We start from the raw sequence: 19,111 nt of genomic DNA, 5'->3' as shown, positions 1-19,111 counted from the left end.
CCCTCCCGAATTGACATTTTTCTTATACGATAATAGTTATAAAAAATATTAAATATTACGATTATAGTCTTACATCACTCGATGTTAATGGTAGTTTATATATATTCTCTTACTCTAATCCATTGAGGTGCCTTTTCAGAACAAAATTATGACGCAACACTAACTTCCTAAACGAACAGTACATTGATAATTTCTGGATGAGTTTTTTTTTTAAATATAATTTAATATAAATAAGATAATATACCCATAGGGTACAAAGTAAGTAATAATAATTTCAATCTCACTAGTAGGTGTCTCAAGACTCTCGCAATTAAATAATTTTGACTATACTTTACGAACTAGGTTTAAATAATTTTTATATTCTATTTATCAGAGTGAAAAATATTTTTAATATTTTTTTTCTTCTTAAATGATATCTTTAAGACATTAATTAGCGTTTTGTCATATTAATCAAAACTTACATTTATTAGATAACATTTAGAGTTTTTTCCTTTCAAGAAATTTGACTTTAATCAAATATTTATAAAATGTTATATTTTTCTCTTTTCATTTTCATATCACAGTAAGCACATATCTATACACATATATAATTGAAGATTAAGTACAAATACTATAAATAAATAAATAAAATTAATATTTTTTTTAACTTTGAAAATGATATTAAATAGAAAGCAAAACATTTAAAAAATGTCAGGCTAAAAAAAGCAATGTCATTAAACATAAGTTTTTCCTTTATAACAGTCCTTTAAGGGATTTTTTATTACTTAAACTAACAAAATGTTTACTTGCTTATTTTTTATATTTTTCATGCTATTTTAAGTAAGTTTCTTATTTTAGTTTATTTTATTTTATTTTAGTATAAGTTTATGAGTCAATATACTTCATATTACCATAACTACTTTTTTCAATATCATTTAAATTAAGGGCATAATTGAATATATATATATATGTGTGTTATCTTAAAATTTAAAAAGTAAAAAATAAAAAGGAACATTGTTTTGCTAAACATTCATAATTAAAAAAAGAATAGGAAAGTAAGTACGCTGTTTACTTTTATGAATATCTTTAAAATAAAATTAATACGATATTATCAATTAAAACTAATTAGTTTATTTTTTTAGCCTTAGAAATTAGCTATTTGTTTCTTATACAAGAAGATACACCAGTATTGATATTTAGGTGGATTAGATATTTATCCCAACAAAACGGATGAATACGGTGAGTTTTTATTAAATGGACCAATACAAGTATTTTTAAAGTAAGTTTTTAACAAATAAAAATAAATTAATAATTTATTTTTATTTAACCCATTGTAATCCGAAACTAAAATTTATATTTCATATATTTTCCCACCCTAACTTAAATATAAACATATTTTGAATACTTTAAGTCAATGATATAATTATTTCTAGCACGCTTTTTCAATTATTTGATAATTTATTTTATTGACTTTTTTTAGCTTGATATCAAATACTAATAAAGAGGACTTCAAAATTCTTTTAAATTATTAAATATGTTTTTAATTAACATAAAACTAATTATTTTAACTTAAATATAGAGAAAAGACACTCCAAGAAAACCACTAGAAACTAATTTTTAGAGATAAAAAATAATTAGTTGTTATAGAGACTAAATTATAAATTATTTTAGAGACTAAACAAATTTTGGTTTATAAATTAGTTTCTATTGATAAATGATTTCTAAATTGGTGTATAATTAGCAACCAAGATTTTTGCTACCAAATTTAGAATCTAAATAATTAGTAGAAAAACCTTGGTTACTAATTAGATAACCATTTAACAATAATAAAAATTAATTTAAAAATAAAAAAAATTTAATCTTTAAAATGATTTTTAATTTAGTTACTTTAGTAACTAATTATTTTTTATTTATAAAAATTAATTTTTATTTTATGATTTTCTTTTGAATCAAAATACAATTTTTTTTTTCAATTTCCACACTTTCCAAATCCGAACAACATTCCTTTTCACTCTTTTCCTACCATTTTCACTTCATCATTTATAATTGAAAAGAATATTTATAAGAGCTTTTAGTAACTTATTTTTCTGTTAATCCACTTTCTACAAATTCTTTTCTTTTTCTCAAAAAAATTCAAAGGAAAAAATATCTTTTGTTGTTAGATTTTTCTTCTTCTTAATATTCTTTGCAAATTTGTTTGGACATCTTTCTTTTTTCCTTTTTTAAAAAATCCAGCTCAAACAAAAAGACTTTAGATAGAGTTCTCTCTTAGCCTTACACTATCTCTATGACGTTAACTTCCACATATAAATCATTCATTTTTAACTTATATCAGACCGACGCAAATCGTTCATTTTTGCTCTTTAAGATAATCATCAGCGCATTCTAACTTAAAAATTTCTTGTAGCAAAATCACACTCACAAAAAACAAACAATACGGAATGTTTATGCAACGGTATACTTTTGGTCAAATTTCTCACAGTGTGAAGGCAATTAGTAGTTGATTAGTTTCATATCCATACACTGTATACCATTTCTAATCTATATCCAAAATACAAAACTTTATATTGTGAATTTTGAAATAACATGTAACTGCTAGTGTAAAAGCAGAAGTGAAGAAGTGTGTGAAAATAATGAATTTTGAGGAGGAGAGTGTAAGTAGAAGAATAAAAAATGTAGACGGTTGATTACGTAAGAAAGAAGAAGACAAAATAAGTGCGTCTAGAGAAGCATCGAGGAGGAGTAGGAGGCTTTGAATCTCAACAACTATGCACCCTCGTCAACCAACGCGCCCAAACACCAAAATAATTGTCCACATGCAACTTTTGATTTTTGTTCAAGTCCCCTCCATTTTTGACTTCTCTTTCCCTTCACGCGTTATTTTGCCTTTTTACATCACTCTCCACTTCCTCTCCCTATATATATATATACATATTTCCCAAACACTTTTATTTTCACAACGCAACTTCATCATCAACCCCTCCCATTCCACGTTAGTACCAATAGAAGTAAGCCATTTTTGATTTGCTTTGGTGGCCAGAAGCAGGGTTAACTGAAGAGCTTTTAAGGCGATGGAGATTGAAGAGCACCAAATAGAGTCATGGTCGGAGGCGGGGAGCTCCGGGAGCCGGAGCACGCGCGTGGGCTTCAGCGGGCCCATGAGCGGCCCATTGGTCACCAACAAGAAGACCAGCAAGAAGAGCGCCAGGTTCAAGGACGACGAGGAGTTGGTGGAGATCACACTGGACGTACGCGACGATGTCGTTTCCGTCCAAAACATCAGGGGCGGGGACCCCGAGACCGCCCTCCTCGCCTCCCGCCTCGAGAAGCGGCCCTCCTCGCTGTCGGTGCGGCTCCGACAGGTCTCGCAGGAGCTCAAGCGCATGACCTCGTCCAAGAAGTTCGACAGGGTCGATAGGACCAAGTCCGGTGCCGCTCGAGCTCTCCGAGGTTTCAAGTTCATGACCAAAAACGTCGGAAGCGAAGGTTGGTCGCAGGTGGAGAAGCGCTTTCTTGACTTGGCCGTTGAGGGCAAATTGCCCAAAACGCGCTTCGGTCAGTGCATTGGTACGTATTCTTTCTCTTTTTTCTTACTTTCGCAATCATTACTATTATTTTTCTCCAAAACCAATCATACTTTCACAAAGTGGCGTTTGCACTCTATATAATACAACAACCCACTCTTATCGTTTTATTCATAACATTTTTTGTCCTATATAAATATATATCATGAAAAAGTTTGGAGGGTAAGATTTGAATAAAGAATGTCACTGCCACAGCCACTCTTATAGACTATAGTTGCTTCGGCAGAATTGGTCAATATTGTATAATATTTCCTCTTCAATTTTACAAGTTAAACACATGCATGCATCTATAAGTTTTTATAAAATAATGCATTTTTTAAATTTATCCCTCTACGTACACCATGCTTAATTATTTAGTTGAAGTAATATAAAAATGTGTTATTAGCAAATTTTAATAAATTTTGAACTTGGAAATGAATAAAAAAAAGTAAAATATAGTAGTAGTGTGGATAGTAAAAAAGTTTGAGTCCAGTGTTGAAGAATAGAGGTTTACTAAAAGACAAAATGATGTGTAGGTATGCAAGAATCGAAGGAGTTTGCTGGGGAATTATTTGACGCATTATCTCGTCGTCGAGGCATAACATCAGCTTCCATAACAAAAGATGAGTTGCGTGAATTTTGGGAACAAATTACCGACCAGAGCTTTGATTCAAGGCTTCAGACCTTCTTTGATATGTAAGCTATTATTTCCTCACTGTTGTTTTTTTTTTTCATCATTCACAAATATCTAATTTCCTAAACCCTGTAAACTATAAAACATCCTCGGAGATTGTGGAACATTGCTCCGCTATCAAACAGAGAAAAAAACACGCCGCATTCCATGCATTTGCATATGAAACATGCGTCGTAATGCAGTTATTGACTCTCTAAATATGATCATTTCAAACGAATGACCCCGGAAGCAACATGAATGAGATTTTTTTAAGTAATTGAAAGTGACGTTTTTTTTTATAATTAAGGCTGCTGCGTAGTTGAAGTAACACTGAACAATTTAATTAATGGAAACAAGTTGAGATTAATTATATTTGTTTATGACACAATTAATCAGGTTAATTATCCACTTTTTTGTTGCAAAATAGTTGTATATAGGTCAAAAAGATAAACATGGGAAACAATTTTTCTTTGAGCATTTCTTTAACAAATTGATATTTTTTAATCTAATCTAAGAAGTGTTTCTACACTTTTTTTACACTTTTTTAGTGTGGAGTTATAGTTTCACGAAGAGGTGAATAATGGAACTCTACATTACTACTAAAATCTTCGAGAATGTCAAATCGTTATATGATCGGCTACAGGCTAAATAAAATAATGAGTTGTTGTAAATAGTGACTTTTAAACACTTTTAGGAAGAAAAATTCGTTTATTCTTTATGGATGTTAGTTGTGTTTATTCGTTGTTCAAACCTAAACATATTGTATTATATGATTAGGTGTGGAATATAGTCCTGGGTAGGGTACAAAGTAAGGAGAAATCAGCCTATTAAATAACAATTGAATATACTGAAGGAAAAGAAAAAAAAAATGAATTAATCAAAGGTTGGCATGCATATTTCTAAAAGAAGGAAAAATCGGGGAAAACAATATCAAAGCTTTGCTATTTAAAGAAAAAGAAGGAGTCAACTAATGGTTGGGTTGACTATTGAAAAATCTATGTGAAATCAGCAGCTATTTGAGAAACATTATGTGTACGCATAGTATACATATCCAAGTTAAAAAGAAAAACAAAACAAGTATTACTTCAATGTCAACATTATTGAATTTTGATTGGACCTTCACCCATTTCCAGCCAATTGTCGCTAAATAATTTTAATTTATTTCAGGGTGGACAAAAATGCCGACGGAAGAATCACCCAAGAAGAAGTCCAAGAGGTGAGTTTTTTACTGTGGTAAAAATAATTGATTCTTTCATTTTGTCACTAAATGAGGTGATTTTACAAGAAACTTGTGGAAATGTGAACATTGTTGTGTGTCTGGTTTTACAGATTATCGGCTTAAGCGCTTCAGCTAATAAGCTGTCAAAACTACAAGAACGTTCAGATGAATATGCAGCTCTTATCATGGAGGAGTTGGATCCAGACAACCTTGGATACATTGAGGTTTGTGTTCTATCAATCACTGAAAACTAAGAGTTCACTAGAAATTGAGTTGGCTTATTTTTTTGTTGTTGTTCAACTATCCTAATAGATAGTAACATACTTAAAGTCTTAAATTTTATTTCATTTTCCCTTCAAAATTTTCAAATCACCCACTGCATATGCTTGACAATGCCACTAAACAGCCTAATACTTCAGCTTATTAGTGAAGTATGAATCACAAGCTGCTTTTCCCAACTTTTTTTATAATCACAAGATTTGAAACTTAATTGAAACATGTCATGTTTGTGTTTGGTTGCAGCTACACAACTTGGAAATGCTTCTTTTGCAAGCACCAGCACAATCAACTCACATAACCACGGATAGTCGTGTGATGAGTCAAATGCTGAGCCAGAAACTGGTCCCGACCAAAGAGTACAACCCTATAAAGCGTGGCTTCCGGGCACTGGCTTACTTTGTTGAGGACAATTGGAAGAGAATCTGGGTTATTGCTCTTTGGCTTGCAATTTGTGCTGCCCTTTTCACTTGGAAGTTCATCGAATACAAGCACCGTGCCGTGTTCAAAGTCATGGGCTATTGTGTTACATCAGCCAAAGGTGCTGCTGAGACCCTCAAGTTCAACATGGCCTTAATCCTCTTACCCGTTTGCAGAAACACCATCACTTGGCTCAGAAGTAAGACCAAGTTAGGCATGGCTGTTCCCTTCGATGACAACATCAACTTTCACAAGGTAATAATAACATGCATGAATGGAGAAAAACATTAGAATAATTGAGTTTTATTAACTTTGTGTCCTAACTGATATGTCTCACATGAAGATTGATCAGAAACAATGGTCCATTATCACATTTATTTGCTAATAATGGTTTTGATTTGATACAGGTGATAGCTTTTGGCATTGCAGTTGGGGTTGGGATACATGCAATTGCTCATTTAACATGTGACTTCCCGAGGTTGTTACATACAACAGAGGAGGAATATGAGCCTATGAAGCCATTTTTTGGAGAAGACAGGCCCAATGATTACTGGTGGTTCGTGAAAGGGACAGAGGGTTGGACCGGGATAACCATTGTGGTGCTCATGGCCATAGCCTTCACTTTGGCTCAACCCTGGTTCCGACGAAACAGGCTGAAGCTCCCCAAGCCTCTCAAAAAGCTCACTGGTTTCAACGCCTTTTGGTACTCTCACCATCTTTTTGTCATCGTCTATGGCCTTCTCATCGTCCACGGATACTACTTGTACCTCACCAAGAAATGGTACAAGAAAACGGTATGTACACATGCATGCACTATTACCCTTTAAGTTTGCTTCATATGAAATATTTTTCTTAATTCTGTCAAATTTATTTCCACAGACTTGGATGTATATTGCAATTCCTGTGATACTATACGCATGCGAGCGATTGCTTCGTGCTTTCAGGTCTGGCAACAAAAGTGTCAAGATTTTGAAGGTACAATATTAATACCAAAGAATTCACCTTCTCCCTTGAAGTTTTAATTCAATCAATTTTGCGATTTTAATGCTTTTTTTTCTTAAATTCAGGTGGCAGTGTACCCAGGAAATGTGTTGGCCTTACACGTGTCTAAACCACAAGGATTCAAGTACTCTAGTGGACAGTATATTTTCGTTAACTGCTCAGATGTTTCTCCATTTCAATGGTAATGAACATTCCTTTTTTGAATATAACTATTTTATTACTATTTAAACTTGGAAAGTGGTGTTGACAAAGGTGACAATGGTGTTGTGTAGGCATCCTTTCTCTATTACATCAGCCCCAGGAGATGACTATGTAAGCGTTCACATTCGGACTTTGGGTGATTGGACATCACAACTTAAGAATGTTTTTGCCAAGGTAAACTTTGCTCAAGACACAACAACTTTTCCTCAAAAGTGTTGCGTAATATAACTCACCTTGTTATTCCCTTCATGTGATTGATGCAGGCATGTCAACCAGCAAGTGGTGACCAGAGTGGTCTTCTGCGAGCTGATATGTTGCAAGGCAACAACATACCAAGGTAAGTTGAACTATAGGCAATGATTTTACTACTGAAAACACCAAAACTGAGTCTTAGTTTACTGATTGTGGTGAAATTGAAATTACTTTTGTAGGATGCCGAAGCTTTTGATTGATGGCCCTTATGGAGCTCCAGCACAAGACTACAAAAACTACGAAGTAATCCTTCTAGTGGGTCTTGGAATTGGAGCCACCCCTTTGATTAGTATCCTCAAAGACGTGCTAAACAACATGAAACAACAGAAAGACTTAGAAGAAGGGATTGTAGAAAGTGGAGTTAAGAACAAGAGGAAACCTTTTGCCACCAACAGGGCTTATTTCTACTGGGTTACTCGTGAGCAAGGTTCCTTCGAATGGTTCAAGGGTGTGATGGATGAGGTGGCAGAGTATGACAAGGATGGAATAATCGAGCTTCACAACTATTGCACAAGTGTGTATGAGGAAGGAGATGCTCGATCTGCTTTGATCACCATGCTTCAATCTCTCCACCATGCCAAAAGTGGTGTGGATATTGTTTCAGGGACAAGGGTGAAGACTCATTTTGCTAGACCAAATTGGCGCAGTGTTTTTAAACACACTGCACTCAAACACCCTGGAAAAAGAGTTGGTAAGTACTAATTAATGTTGCTCAAGTTCAATTTTTCCAATTCAATTTATATGTTCTTAGCTCATTTTCAATACAATTCGATTATTTTCAGGTGTCTTCTACTGTGGGGCGCACACATTGGTTGGAGAACTCAAAAGGCTCTCTCTTGACTTTTCCAGAAAAACCAACACTAAGTTCGATTTTCATAAAGAGAACTTCTAAATTCTTTTATCATAATTCGTTATTTTTTTTAACTGTAATAACGTGTGTAGTTAAAGGAAATATGCAAGTTATATATAGTTTGCTGGGTTTTTTTGTACTGGGTAGATAAGCAGCTAGCTGCAGTCGATTGGAGTTTAGACATACATGTATAAAAGAAATTGTACCATTTTGATGTAAAATGAAACGATGTAGTTGTTAACAATTAAGCATACCATCGATGAAATCATTAAATGATTATCGCAACACATAACAAACTGTTTGATTGTTAAAGCTAACAACATATTACACCAACTTTTATTCTAGAAAGAACCTTGTACTAAATAGATACTTAGAACATCTTGACACTTCGAGACATCTTTGACGAACATCTAGTAAGCAAATATTACAAAATAAACATCATAAATTACAGTTACCAAAGTCTATAAGTCAATTTTACCATGATATGAAATGAATCTTATTACTTTTTTTAGAAAATTATTTTTTTAATTACAAATGGCTTGAAAACTAGACTAAACCATGAACATGTACTTGTGATAGTCCAGAAACCATAAAGTAAATCCTGTCAAAACATGGGTTGTTTCTGCAGCAAGTGGTTACATGCATTGCCCTTTATTTATGTATATATTTATATCAAAAGAATTGTAAAAGAAACAAAAATTCACCTTCAAAAGGGTATCTGGGGCTGATTATGAAATTCACAAAAAGAGAAAAGATCAAGAGGCATCAAATGCTATATTCATAAGTATCCACTACACAAACCACATTCCTATTCAGTTTTTAATAACACTGAATTAAGAAGAAATTAATTTATACACAACAGTTCCGTGCTCAGTGTCCTCATTAATTTCTATTATATTATTCTACTTTATTTATTAAATTAAAAGGTTAACGTTTATATTAATATTTTATTAAACAATATTTATGCATAATTTTTTTCTTGAGAAAACTTGCAATGATAATTTGCGTAATGTTTATCCAATAAAAAATTATATAAATTGTATATTGTTGTAAAAGATAGAAAAAAAAATGAAATTTTGTAATGTGAGATTACGTTTAAGAAAAGTTACTGTTAGATAAAATCAGTTAAAAATATTGACCGACAATTAATTTTTTTTTATAATATTAATATTTATTGAAGAAGAATCCAGAAAAATAAAAGTGTAGACGGGGAGATATTGTTATAGATTATTAAAACAATAACAATAATAAGGAATTTCACCAAAAATAAATATATAAAATTAAAGATAGTAAAATAAATTTCTCTTTACCTCCATAAGATCTAAGAATTTGCTAATAGGTCCCTTTCCTCGCGATATTTCTCATCTCTCTAGCAGGTTCTTTGGTTTTTGTTAGTTCCTTAATTTATATATATTTGATGCCAAAGTCATAGAGCATCGTTTCCTTGCTTTTTGAGCATTTCCACCAGTTTCAAAGCAACCTTCTGCAACACAACTGAAGCATCTCAATTAGTTTTTCCAATGGCTGCAACAGAAACAAGAGTCGAAGATAGAGAACCAGAAGAAGTTTTAGAACATCTCACGTGCAAGGTAAACCATTCATTCTTCTCCCTTTTTCTCTCATTATTTCTCGACTCCACCAGATTCTAACCCTCTTTTTAACGCCTCTGTTTTCCAGAGCTGTGTGTTGAAAGTCTCCATTCATTGCCAAGGCTGCACAAGGAAAGTAAAGAAAATTCTACACAGCATAGACGGTAACCATGTTTAAACCTAACATCCTCATAAATTTCCTTCATATGTTGATGAATGGTTGTTTGTTTTTCTGAAAGTCTAAGGTTGTCGTATCATTATCCTTAATTACTACGAATTCCTCGTTGAGGCAGGTGTTTATTGCACATCGATTGATTTGAAGCAACAAAAGGTGGTGGTAAAGGGGAACGTGGACAGCGAGACTCTGATTAAGAAATTAACGGAAACAGGGAAACACGCAGAACTGTGGCCTGACCAACCCGAGCTGAAGAAGAAGAAGAAGAAAAAGAAAAAGAAGAAGAAGAAGGCAAACACAGAGAACAAAGAGAGGCCGAGCGAGCAAGAAAGCAGCGAAGAAAGTAACCAAAGCGGCGACGAAAAAAACAACATGAACAACGAACAGGAAGCTGTTAAGGTTGTTGTTCAAGACATGGGCAAAAACATGGAAGGTGGCAACATGATGAGAAACAGCGAAGGGTTTTTCAACGTTAACAGAATGGGTGAAGGAAGCGCAACTGGCTTAGCCGGTGCGCAGTTCCAAGAGCCAAGGATGGAGCTGAGGCAAGCGATGCCTATGCCACCCGGTTACCAGTCATCGATGGGAGAGAGAAGGGTTACTATCAATATCCCGGGAATGGACGATAACGGAGGAGCGAACGAGGGTCGGAGTGGAGGGAAAATGTCGAAAAGCAAGGGGCAAAAAGGGAATGTTGTCATCAACGGTGGTGACGAGGGTTTTACGGTGGTGGAGCACCAGAACCAGATGCCTGGTGGTCATGGACATGGGCCGCGCCCAGGCCTGGTTACTATTTTGGGCCCACCCAATGAGAGTCCCCCACGGCATCAGTTCCCACCGCACTATCATGCACCCGCATCTCCGATGTATGGTGGAACCCACCACCCAACAGCGTATCCCTCTGTCACCCGCTACGGTGCTGCGTATTATACGTCATCGCAACCGTATTCGTATTCTCACGTGTATCGTTCCGTTGGGTCCGAGTCAGACTCAGAAACTTATACTTCACCTTCACCACCCTCCTATTCCTTCGAATTGTTCAGCGATGAAAATCCCAATGCATGTTTTATCATGTGAGGGATAATGTCACAACTGCCATAACTAACTTTCTTTTCCTGTTAGTTACTTCAAATTGGTTTCACTTCTTAAATCTCGTTTAGAGGACTATTATTCATGATAATTAACTATTGTTGGTGTGCGGAATTAATTACGATTTTACGTTGGTATTTGTGAATCAAACTTTTTGGGGGATTTTTTAAATCAAGATGTTGAAGCCGCTGATAATGTCTTCTTTAAATCTATGAAAAGCTCTTTATTGCTGCGATTCCCCGTCAACTTGATTATGCTTTTTGGACATTCCCTTATTATCTCTTAGCCAAACAGAATTTAAGCGAATTTATTCTTTTTCTTTCACCATCCAAAGTGCTGCAAATTTTAAAAATTAACCTTCTTATGAAGTATGATGTCGTTTGCTTTACCTTTTACCCTCCCTTTTCCTGTTTGCTCTCTTATTCCTTTCTGTACAAGAGATTCATCTGCGCTCATTGCATATCATAAATTTGAAGAAAATCTTGATTGCTGCAACTCACAAAATGCCATACTGGGATAAGTTTAAGTTTTCTGTAAGCACCTTAAGGAATAACTATAGAACACTGAAACAGCAGAAAATAAAGTCTATTGTGTCAAACTAAGCTTTTATTTCAATAATATTATTAATGTCTGTGTTGGAGCTAACTTTTACGTTGCAAAAAAACTAGTTTAAGCTTATTAACATTTAGGAGCAACCAAACACAACACAGTGGTAGATTTTAACTATTCACACTCAACTTTCTATCCATTCCTATGGGTCCGATCAATATTCTGAGGAACCGGTTCTTTCTGTGTATCTTTTTCTTTGTTGGGTATTCCTTCTGTGTTCTATACAACTCTGAACCATCTTTATATTTAAAAGTAGTTGAACTTACAATAATGTTGGCTTCAACTGTAACTCTATTCATCTTCTCAGTTACGATTAATCTTTTTTTGGCTGATAATATGAAATGCATAAAATAGTTGCATGATTTCTTGAAGAAGGTCTAATGCATGCATAGCAAGTATAGCTTTCATGTATTTAATTGTACTTTTTTTGCCCATTCAATTCATTACAAATCTACACACACATTAAATAATCATACCAAAGAAAAATTTAGAAACGTCCATGATTACATAACATGTTAATTTCGAGTGTATATATTACAATGTTCTAATAAATTAAAGCTTATATGCTCAAAAATATTATTTTAAAATAATTAACAGCAATGTCTAGTCTTTTCAATAAAATTATCATGTTAACAATTCGTTTAACAAGTTTAACTTTTAGTATATATACGTATACAGACTAATTATTATATTTTTTTATAATGCTAAAAAATATATTAGACAAAAAAATAATAAAGACAAAATTAGAGTTTATCGTATAATTAAGTGTAAAATTCGTTTAATTTTAGATCAATCTTTTATTTTGGAGGAAAAAAATATTAAATATGACTTTTTTTTTACAAATATGTTAGGTTGGAAATTCCTTATACATAAAAACTACTAGTTTTCTTTACAATTCAGATTGCTCTTATGAAAGATTACTTGAATGTTTGGAATGTAATTCTTAATTAGTTTTTCAAGATTTTTTTTTTTAAAATAACTACTATCACTTAAAGAGTGGCAATTGAATGACTTAATTGTATGAAATACACAAAACACATTAAAATTCATTTAACTTTTTAGGAAAAAATAACTATTGCTCTGATAAATTAGCAATTTTTAATATTAGCTTGCATTATACGGTGAGATAATATATTTTATTGCTCGGATAAATTACCCATTTTTAATATTAGCTTGCATTATACGGTGAGATAATATATTTTATTGCTCGGATAAATTACCCATTTTTAATATTAGCTTGCATTAATATATGGTGAGATAATATATTTTGTTTTGTAAACTTTTTTTAAGATAAATTTCTACTTCTTTCATACAGGTAATTTATTTAGTTCCACTTTTGTTTTCTCTCTCTCTCTTATTCCATGGTTGATGTTGCATGCAGATGCCTGTTATATTGAAATAAAATATTTAGATATATTATTTATTATATGTTGTATTGAAGTTATGCTATTATAAAAAAATAATTATATGAAATGAAGCATTTTAGATATTTATAATTTAATTATACTTATGTGAGTAGTTAGTTTTCTTAATCTATGGAAAGGTTTTCTTTTACAATTATAAGTTTTTTTTTTTCAAGAGCTGTCTTTGTAATTTTATATTATAATTTTAAAATATGAGTAAAGATAAAATAAACAAATAATTTGTAGACACTAAATTGGAAAATTCCATTATAATACATTATTATAGATGTATAAAGTTCAACTATTAAAATCATTAAATATTGTCAGGCTCATTTGACATATTTACTTTAATCACAAATGTTTATATTTTTTTCATAATTTCACGATAATTAACTATAATAATAAACTTTACATATGGGAATTGATATCTGCGGGTTATGGGCCCACCATCTTCCCATAGGATAGTAGTTAATACTGAAAATATTATAATTAAAAAAAAAATCAAATAAAAACTTTGGCTTAAAAAACTATTAATAGTTTCTGTAAAAAATGGAGAACTAGATGAAGTGATTTGACTTAAAAAATATAGATTACGACATTATGTACAAATTTTTAAGAGGCTGAAAACAAATAACTTTACATTTCTAAAAAAACTAAAACAATATAACAATTTGACAAAATTATTGAAAATATTTTTAAAAAATATGAAAAATAATTCTCACAGAAATTAAAATTATTTTATACATAAATTAGTTTTAATTTATAAAAAATATATTTTTCTATTTTTAAAAAACAAAACTAATGTACTCAACTTTCCCGCCAACAAATTATCCATTACTAATTAAATTTTACAGTAAAAGACAGAGTAAGCATTTGTGTACAAACACATGATACAACTGTTAATCCTGGCCTTCTTCCCGCCAAGGCGCGAACCCTAAATAAGCGCGTTCCGCATTGTGGTGTGTCGAACGAACTATGGAATTCACGTTAAGCGATAACGCTCTCAAAACCTTTGCGCGATGCATCACTTGTCTCGCACGCATCGGAAACGAGCTCGCGATTCAAGCCTCTTCCTCTCAGGTAACAATAACGTTTCTCTGCAACTCCAATTCTTGCTTTCTTCGTTTCCGTTTTTCACCACTTCTCAATCCAAACGGAATTTCGTTTAATGATAATTTCGAACCAGATTAAGAGATATGGGAATCGCGCTTTGATTATGGCGCCACAACTATTTCTGTTTTCTCACGTGATTTGCTCCTTACACTTTAGTTTGGGTTTTGCGGGCATAATTAGTGCTTTAAAGCGAACTGGAGAATGTTGAATGTTGATTGTTTAGGACTGTTATGCACTTACGTACTACTAATTTTTGTTTCTTGATTTGTTATTACAGCTTCTTTTCCACACTATTAATTCGTCACGTTCTGCCTATGAATGCATTTCTTTCAAGCCTGGTTTCTTTGACGCGTATACTGTTTCTGGTAATTCCGTGCAATGTAGTGTGCTTCTGAAGGTGCGCAGCGGTCTTTTCTCACTTTAAATTAAATGAGTTTTGCAAATAATAAATTCATTCTCACATACTTTGATTAGGCTGTTTGTGCTGTTCTAAGGACACCTATTGCGAATATTGATCATTTGACTGTGAGACTGCCTGATCCAGATGCTCCCAAAGTGCGGTGGATTTTGGACTGCTATAATGGTAAATTGCTTATTTAGTGTATACACCATCTCTGGTGGTTGCTCGACAAGGGAAAGTTATAGTACAAGAATTGCTATTGGATTTAATTTGGTTACCATGGGAGACCAATCATGTAGTTGATTTCTTAATTAAAACTAGCCACATTTTGAACTTGGCCAATGTTAAGGAAACATGCTTTTAATACTGATGGCATGACCCCCTTTTTTTCACGCGGGTTAGGTGTAACATTGAATGTTAGCTTCTGCATGTCAACTGCGTCTTTTATCTTGGTGAGCAGCTAAGGTATTTGTTACTGCCCCTCACTATACGTCACTTCCTCTGCATATTTTGAAATTTGCTGCGTATAAATGTTCTAAAAGTCTGTAGTAGTAATTTTTTTCTTAAATGAGCTTAAGAACATTGCTGTAACTTCAATTCATTATACTTAAATATCCATTAATGATTGGATTTACTGTGTAAATGGTGCTAGGCATCCCATCATTTATGCTGCTATTTTCTCACCATTTAACAATGTGTGTGTTCCAACACACGTCTGACTCTAATGTGGATTAAAAAGGATACGCTTTTCATTGACTGCAGGTATGAGAAAAAGCTATTGGATTACTTGCAATGTAGAACCTGACATACAACACTTGTCTCTTGATAGGCAAAAATTTCCCAGCAACTTTGTTGTGAGGCCTCGAGATCTGAACAGGCTACTTGCTAATTTTCAGTCCTCTCTTCAAGAGATTACTATCATTGCAACAGAACCTTCTTCTCTACCTCTTGATGCTGCAAATGAAATTGGTGGAAAGGCGGTTGAACTTCGAAGTTATATGGACCCAACCAAAGGTAAAGAGGATTCTTTTGTTGGTAGCTTTATTGCAAACTGTATTTATTTATGTGTGTGGATGTCATGGCAGACAGTGATACATTGCTGCACACCCAACTGTGGATAGATCCTAAAGAAGAATTTTTGCAGTATGTTCATACTGGAGATCCAATAGATGTGACTTTCAGTGTAAAAGAACTGAAGGTAATGGTAAGCCTAGGGTTTTGTTTGTGAATTTTTTGTTGACATAGGTAAGTTTAGCAAATGTTGTTAGGGATTTCAGTCAAATGATATCATGTTTTTTAAATTTTATTATGTTATCTTTCAGAATTTGTTATTCTTTCTTTCTTCCATTCTACGATGAATTAGCGTATTAAAATACACTTGGTCTTTTTCTCATCAAACTGCAGGCATTTCTTTCATTTTGTGAGGGCTGTGAAGTTGACATCCATTTGCTTTTTGAGAAAGCTGGCGAGTAAGATGTATTTAGTATCTTACACAGTTTATCCTCAATGGCATGGTTGTCTTTTGAGTGCAAATGCATACCTTCTCTTTTTAAGTTATGGCATCGTACATATTGCTTTGATAAGTGTACTTATCATAGATTAAACCCCAAATAGAACTAAGGAAATGTGTAAAGATGTAAAGACAAATTGTCCTGGATTTTATTGTGGAGAAATAAGCTACACACTCTCAAATAAATAGACCTATTTTCTTGCATTCTGGATTTTACTTTTATGTTTGTCTTTTGTAGTTACTAGTTGTTATTTACTTTAATTCTTGTATGATACTGTGTTTGGCAAGCAGACCTGTTCTTTTGGCACCTAAGTTCGGTTTGGAAGATGGGTCTCACTCAAATTTTGATGCCACCCTTGTGCTGGCAACCATGTTAATATCTCAGCTTCATGAAGGGGCTGTCTCAGAACCTCCTGCGGGGGCCACCAGAGCACACCCTAATACTGAAGAAAGAAATGCATCTTACATGGAGCAAGAGAACTGCAGAGCAGATGCATCATCAGAGCTTCCATCTGATCACACCCGAATTTGGTCGGACCTCTCAGGTAGTTTCAATATTTGGATTGGATAATTTTTTGTTGATCAAAATTCTCATACTTTTTCATTTTGCAGCAAGTGCATTTAAAAGCATTACTCCTCAAGCAGAGCGGCAGGCACAAGGAGAAACAGTTTTGAATGGTGATGGTGGAAGAGAAATTCAAAGAATTAGCACAATGCAAATTTCAAGATCAGGTGCAGGAAATAATCCCATTGACTCCAATTTGTATCCTTGATGCTTCTATTTGCGCCAATATCTTAGGACTTCTATCATGATTTACTTTACCCCATGATGCTGCGGCCTCAAATGTTATTCTCATTTCTTTCTTATATCCATTACCTGGTTGAATTTTCAGAACAGATAAAAAGTATGGGATGCTCAAACCAGACACTAGGAATGGAACCTTATTTGAATTTTACACTTATTTGTCTGTTTGAAACCCTTTAATTTAAAGCAAATTGCTATCTTCATCCTCTGTTAGTCTCTCTACCTTAACTGATATCTCAGACCAACTGAAATGAATCATGGATTAGAGCCTCAAGGTTAGTTAGTTTGGCTTGTTAACGAGCTTGCCAAATGCTGTTGTAGTTCCATCAGCAACTAATATAATTGGTACATTTTATTCAGATGTGCTGCGAGATAATGTTCAAGCAATTTCACAACATCATCGCAGTAATTGGATAGCGGCTGAAGAGGATGATGAAGACGAAGAGGAGGAAAATGAGCAGTACATTCAGGCAACACCGCCATACTATGAAGAGCATTAATTCTGAGAACTCTACTGTAATGGTTTTCCTTTATCTCGACAACCTGCATGTGGTGATTCTCCTAGGTTGCCTTGTCTCTTAATTTTTTTTCTAATTGATCCTGTAATCCATCATTTAAAGTGATTGAATAGCCGTATATTGCTGAGTTTCTTGTACATATTTATACTATTAAATCTGCAAGTTAGAAACACCATTTCTTATCTTCTGCAGTAATTTCGTAGAGCATATAAACACTATTAATTTGGTATATCATATATATCTTCCCATATTTATGCACAAAAGCCTAGTTTCTAACCCATAATTAGTCTACCTGATTACCTTCCCTTAAAACAGGGATACAGAATATGTTCTTACAAGCTTCTGTATTCCCCTATTAGTCTGTTCTTGACCTTACTATGTACCCAGAACTAATCAATGGACAAATGGACGATGATTGCATTGTCAAGGGTTCATCGATCCAAGTCTTGACCGTTTATATCTCCTGATAATACAGAGAACAAGTTAAAGAAACGTGATATAATGAAAAGTTAAATGTTGTGATCCGACCATGAAGACACTGTCGGGAAATTAGATGAATCCGATGTTTAGTTTTAACTTAAAATTAAAGGAAGCAGACCAATGATATAATTTCCTTTCATTATGGACTGGCTGATTAATTGTTTATATTTATTCATACACTTGAAATTTAGGATCTACCTTCTCGTTCTCAATAAGTCTACTGACTTCCTTTATATCAAATATCTGAAATCGAAGTTTTCAATTTCCTTATCCTTCTCAGGTGTTATTGCTTAAAATTAATCAATCTTATTTTGAATTTCAATACATCTTATGAAATTAATGACAGAAATTATATGCCTTGATTCAAATAATTGATTTCAATGAATCTTTCCTCAATTTAAAAGTGATATCTCTTTTTTTATATATATAATTAAATAAAATATTAATTTTTGACAATGAATTCTATCATTTGTAACAAAAATAAAACTAGGATATTTTTAACTCGGGTTTTCACCTTTTGCTTGTTTTTTATTTATTTGACTTGAATTTAGAAATACCCGTTAATCATTTTTGAATTTAGTTCTCTCTAACTTTTAGCTCTTGGAATTAGAATATCAACTGCGTGACTTTACGTCCTTATTTGTAGTTATTCTTTTGAAGATGCATAGCATGTTCCAACAACTAACTATTATTATTTCACATTATTTTTCTCAATCAGACTATACTACATGATGATTTATGTATCTGGTTCATACTGACTATATGATGTTGTTTTTCTAGTTTATTGCCAAAGTGCAGGTAGGATTTGTAGATATTAGATAACCCTTCATAATTTTTAAAACTATTGTGGACTGCTGATGCTGAGTGCCTCGTTGAATTAAAAGGAGGTCCAGTGGAAATGCTAATTTTTTATAGGCGACTGGTTTTACTCTTTAGACCAGTTTTGCTTTTGCAGTCAATTTATGGGCAAATGATCTGATTGCTG

General features: G+C 33.2%; 3 protein-coding genes across 7 annotated transcripts; all 3 read left to right on the top strand.

Annotated features, from left to right (window-relative positions):
* The first annotated feature begins 2,469 nt into the window (after positions 1–2,469).
* LOC137831679 (respiratory burst oxidase homolog protein B) lies at positions 2,470–8,708 on the top strand. Its single transcript, XM_068639455.1, has 12 exons — positions 2,470–3,546; positions 4,079–4,238; positions 5,383–5,431; positions 5,545–5,658; positions 5,957–6,385; positions 6,538–6,924; positions 7,010–7,105; positions 7,198–7,313; positions 7,405–7,507; positions 7,597–7,670; positions 7,765–8,276; positions 8,368–8,708. The coding sequence occupies exons 1-12, from the start codon at positions 3,051–3,053 to the stop codon at positions 8,475–8,477; spliced, it is 2,646 nt and encodes an 881-aa protein (XP_068495556.1). The 5' UTR covers positions 2,470–3,050; the 3' UTR covers positions 8,478–8,708.
* Positions 8,709–9,851: 1,143 nt separating this feature from the next.
* On the top strand, positions 9,852–11,523 carry LOC137831684 (heavy metal-associated isoprenylated plant protein 35-like). Its single transcript, XM_068639463.1, has 3 exons — positions 9,852–10,024; positions 10,113–10,188; positions 10,318–11,523. The coding sequence occupies exons 1-3, from the start codon at positions 9,956–9,958 to the stop codon at positions 11,274–11,276; spliced, it is 1,104 nt and encodes a 367-aa protein (XP_068495564.1). The 5' UTR covers positions 9,852–9,955; the 3' UTR covers positions 11,277–11,523.
* Positions 11,524–14,165: 2,642 nt separating this feature from the next.
* LOC137831678 (uncharacterized) lies at positions 14,166–17,828 on the top strand. Of its 5 annotated transcripts, none has more exons than XR_011084467.1 (10): positions 14,166–14,380; positions 14,691–14,810; positions 14,888–14,996; positions 15,576–15,827; positions 15,899–16,017; positions 16,218–16,282; positions 16,615–16,868; positions 16,936–17,055; positions 17,217–17,403; positions 17,489–17,828. XR_011084467.1 is itself a non-coding variant. In XM_068639452.1 (10 exons), the coding sequence occupies exons 1-10, from the start codon at positions 14,276–14,278 to the stop codon at positions 17,626–17,628; spliced, it is 1,344 nt and encodes a 447-aa protein (XP_068495553.1). In that variant the 5' UTR covers positions 14,166–14,275; the 3' UTR covers positions 17,629–17,828. The 5 variants fall into 5 exon arrangements, 4 of the variants coding, with proteins under 4 accessions (XP_068495553.1, XP_068495552.1, XP_068495555.1 ...); XM_068639452.1 differs by having other exon boundaries at positions 15,899–16,011; positions 16,936–17,086; positions 17,369–17,403; XM_068639451.1 differs by having other exon boundaries at positions 16,936–17,086; positions 17,369–17,403.
* Positions 17,829–19,111: the final 1,283 nt, after the last annotated feature.

The sequence above is a fragment of the Phaseolus vulgaris genome, chromosome 6 (genome assembly GCF_000499845.2).
Source record: "Phaseolus vulgaris cultivar G19833 chromosome 6, P. vulgaris v2.0, whole genome shotgun sequence".
Classification (NCBI taxonomy): Eukaryota; Viridiplantae; Streptophyta; class Magnoliopsida; order Fabales; family Fabaceae; genus Phaseolus; species Phaseolus vulgaris.
Note: the sequence above shows the minus strand (reverse complement) of the source record. Positions and strands in the feature narration are given on the sequence as shown.

What these genes read in the sequence shown, in the direction of transcription:
- LOC137831679 (XM_068639455.1), top strand. Translation starts at nt 3,051, where the DNA reads ATGGAGATTGAAGAGCACCAAATAGAGTCATGGTCGGAGGCGGGGAGC. An exon ending in GATGTTTCTCCATTTCAATG is followed by an intron (nt 7,314 to 7,404) that starts GTAATGAACATT and finishes GGTGTTGTGTAG; the next exon opens with GCATCCTTTCTCTATTACAT. An exon ending in CAAGGCAACAACATACCAAG is followed by an intron (nt 7,671 to 7,764) that starts GTAAGTTGAACT and finishes TTACTTTTGTAG; the next exon opens with GATGCCGAAGCTTTTGATTG.
- LOC137831684 (XM_068639463.1), top strand. Translation starts at nt 9,956, where the DNA reads ATGGCTGCAACAGAAACAAGAGTCGAAGATAGAGAACCAGAAGAAGTT. An exon ending in TAGAACATCTCACGTGCAAG is followed by an intron (nt 10,025 to 10,112) that starts GTAAACCATTCA and finishes TCTGTTTTCCAG; the next exon opens with AGCTGTGTGTTGAAAGTCTC. An exon ending in AATTCTACACAGCATAGACG is followed by an intron (nt 10,189 to 10,317) that starts GTAACCATGTTT and finishes TCGTTGAGGCAG; the next exon opens with GTGTTTATTGCACATCGATT.
- LOC137831678 (XM_068639451.1), top strand. Translation starts at nt 14,276, where the DNA reads ATGGAATTCACGTTAAGCGATAACGCTCTCAAAACCTTTGCGCGATGC. An exon ending in CTTTTTGAGAAAGCTGGCGA is followed by an intron (nt 16,283 to 16,614) that starts GTAAGATGTATT and finishes TTTGGCAAGCAG; the next exon opens with ACCTGTTCTTTTGGCACCTA. An exon ending in AATCCCATTGACTCCAATTT is followed by an intron (nt 17,087 to 17,368) that starts GTATCCTTGATG and finishes CTGATATCTCAG; the next exon opens with ACCAACTGAAATGAATCATG.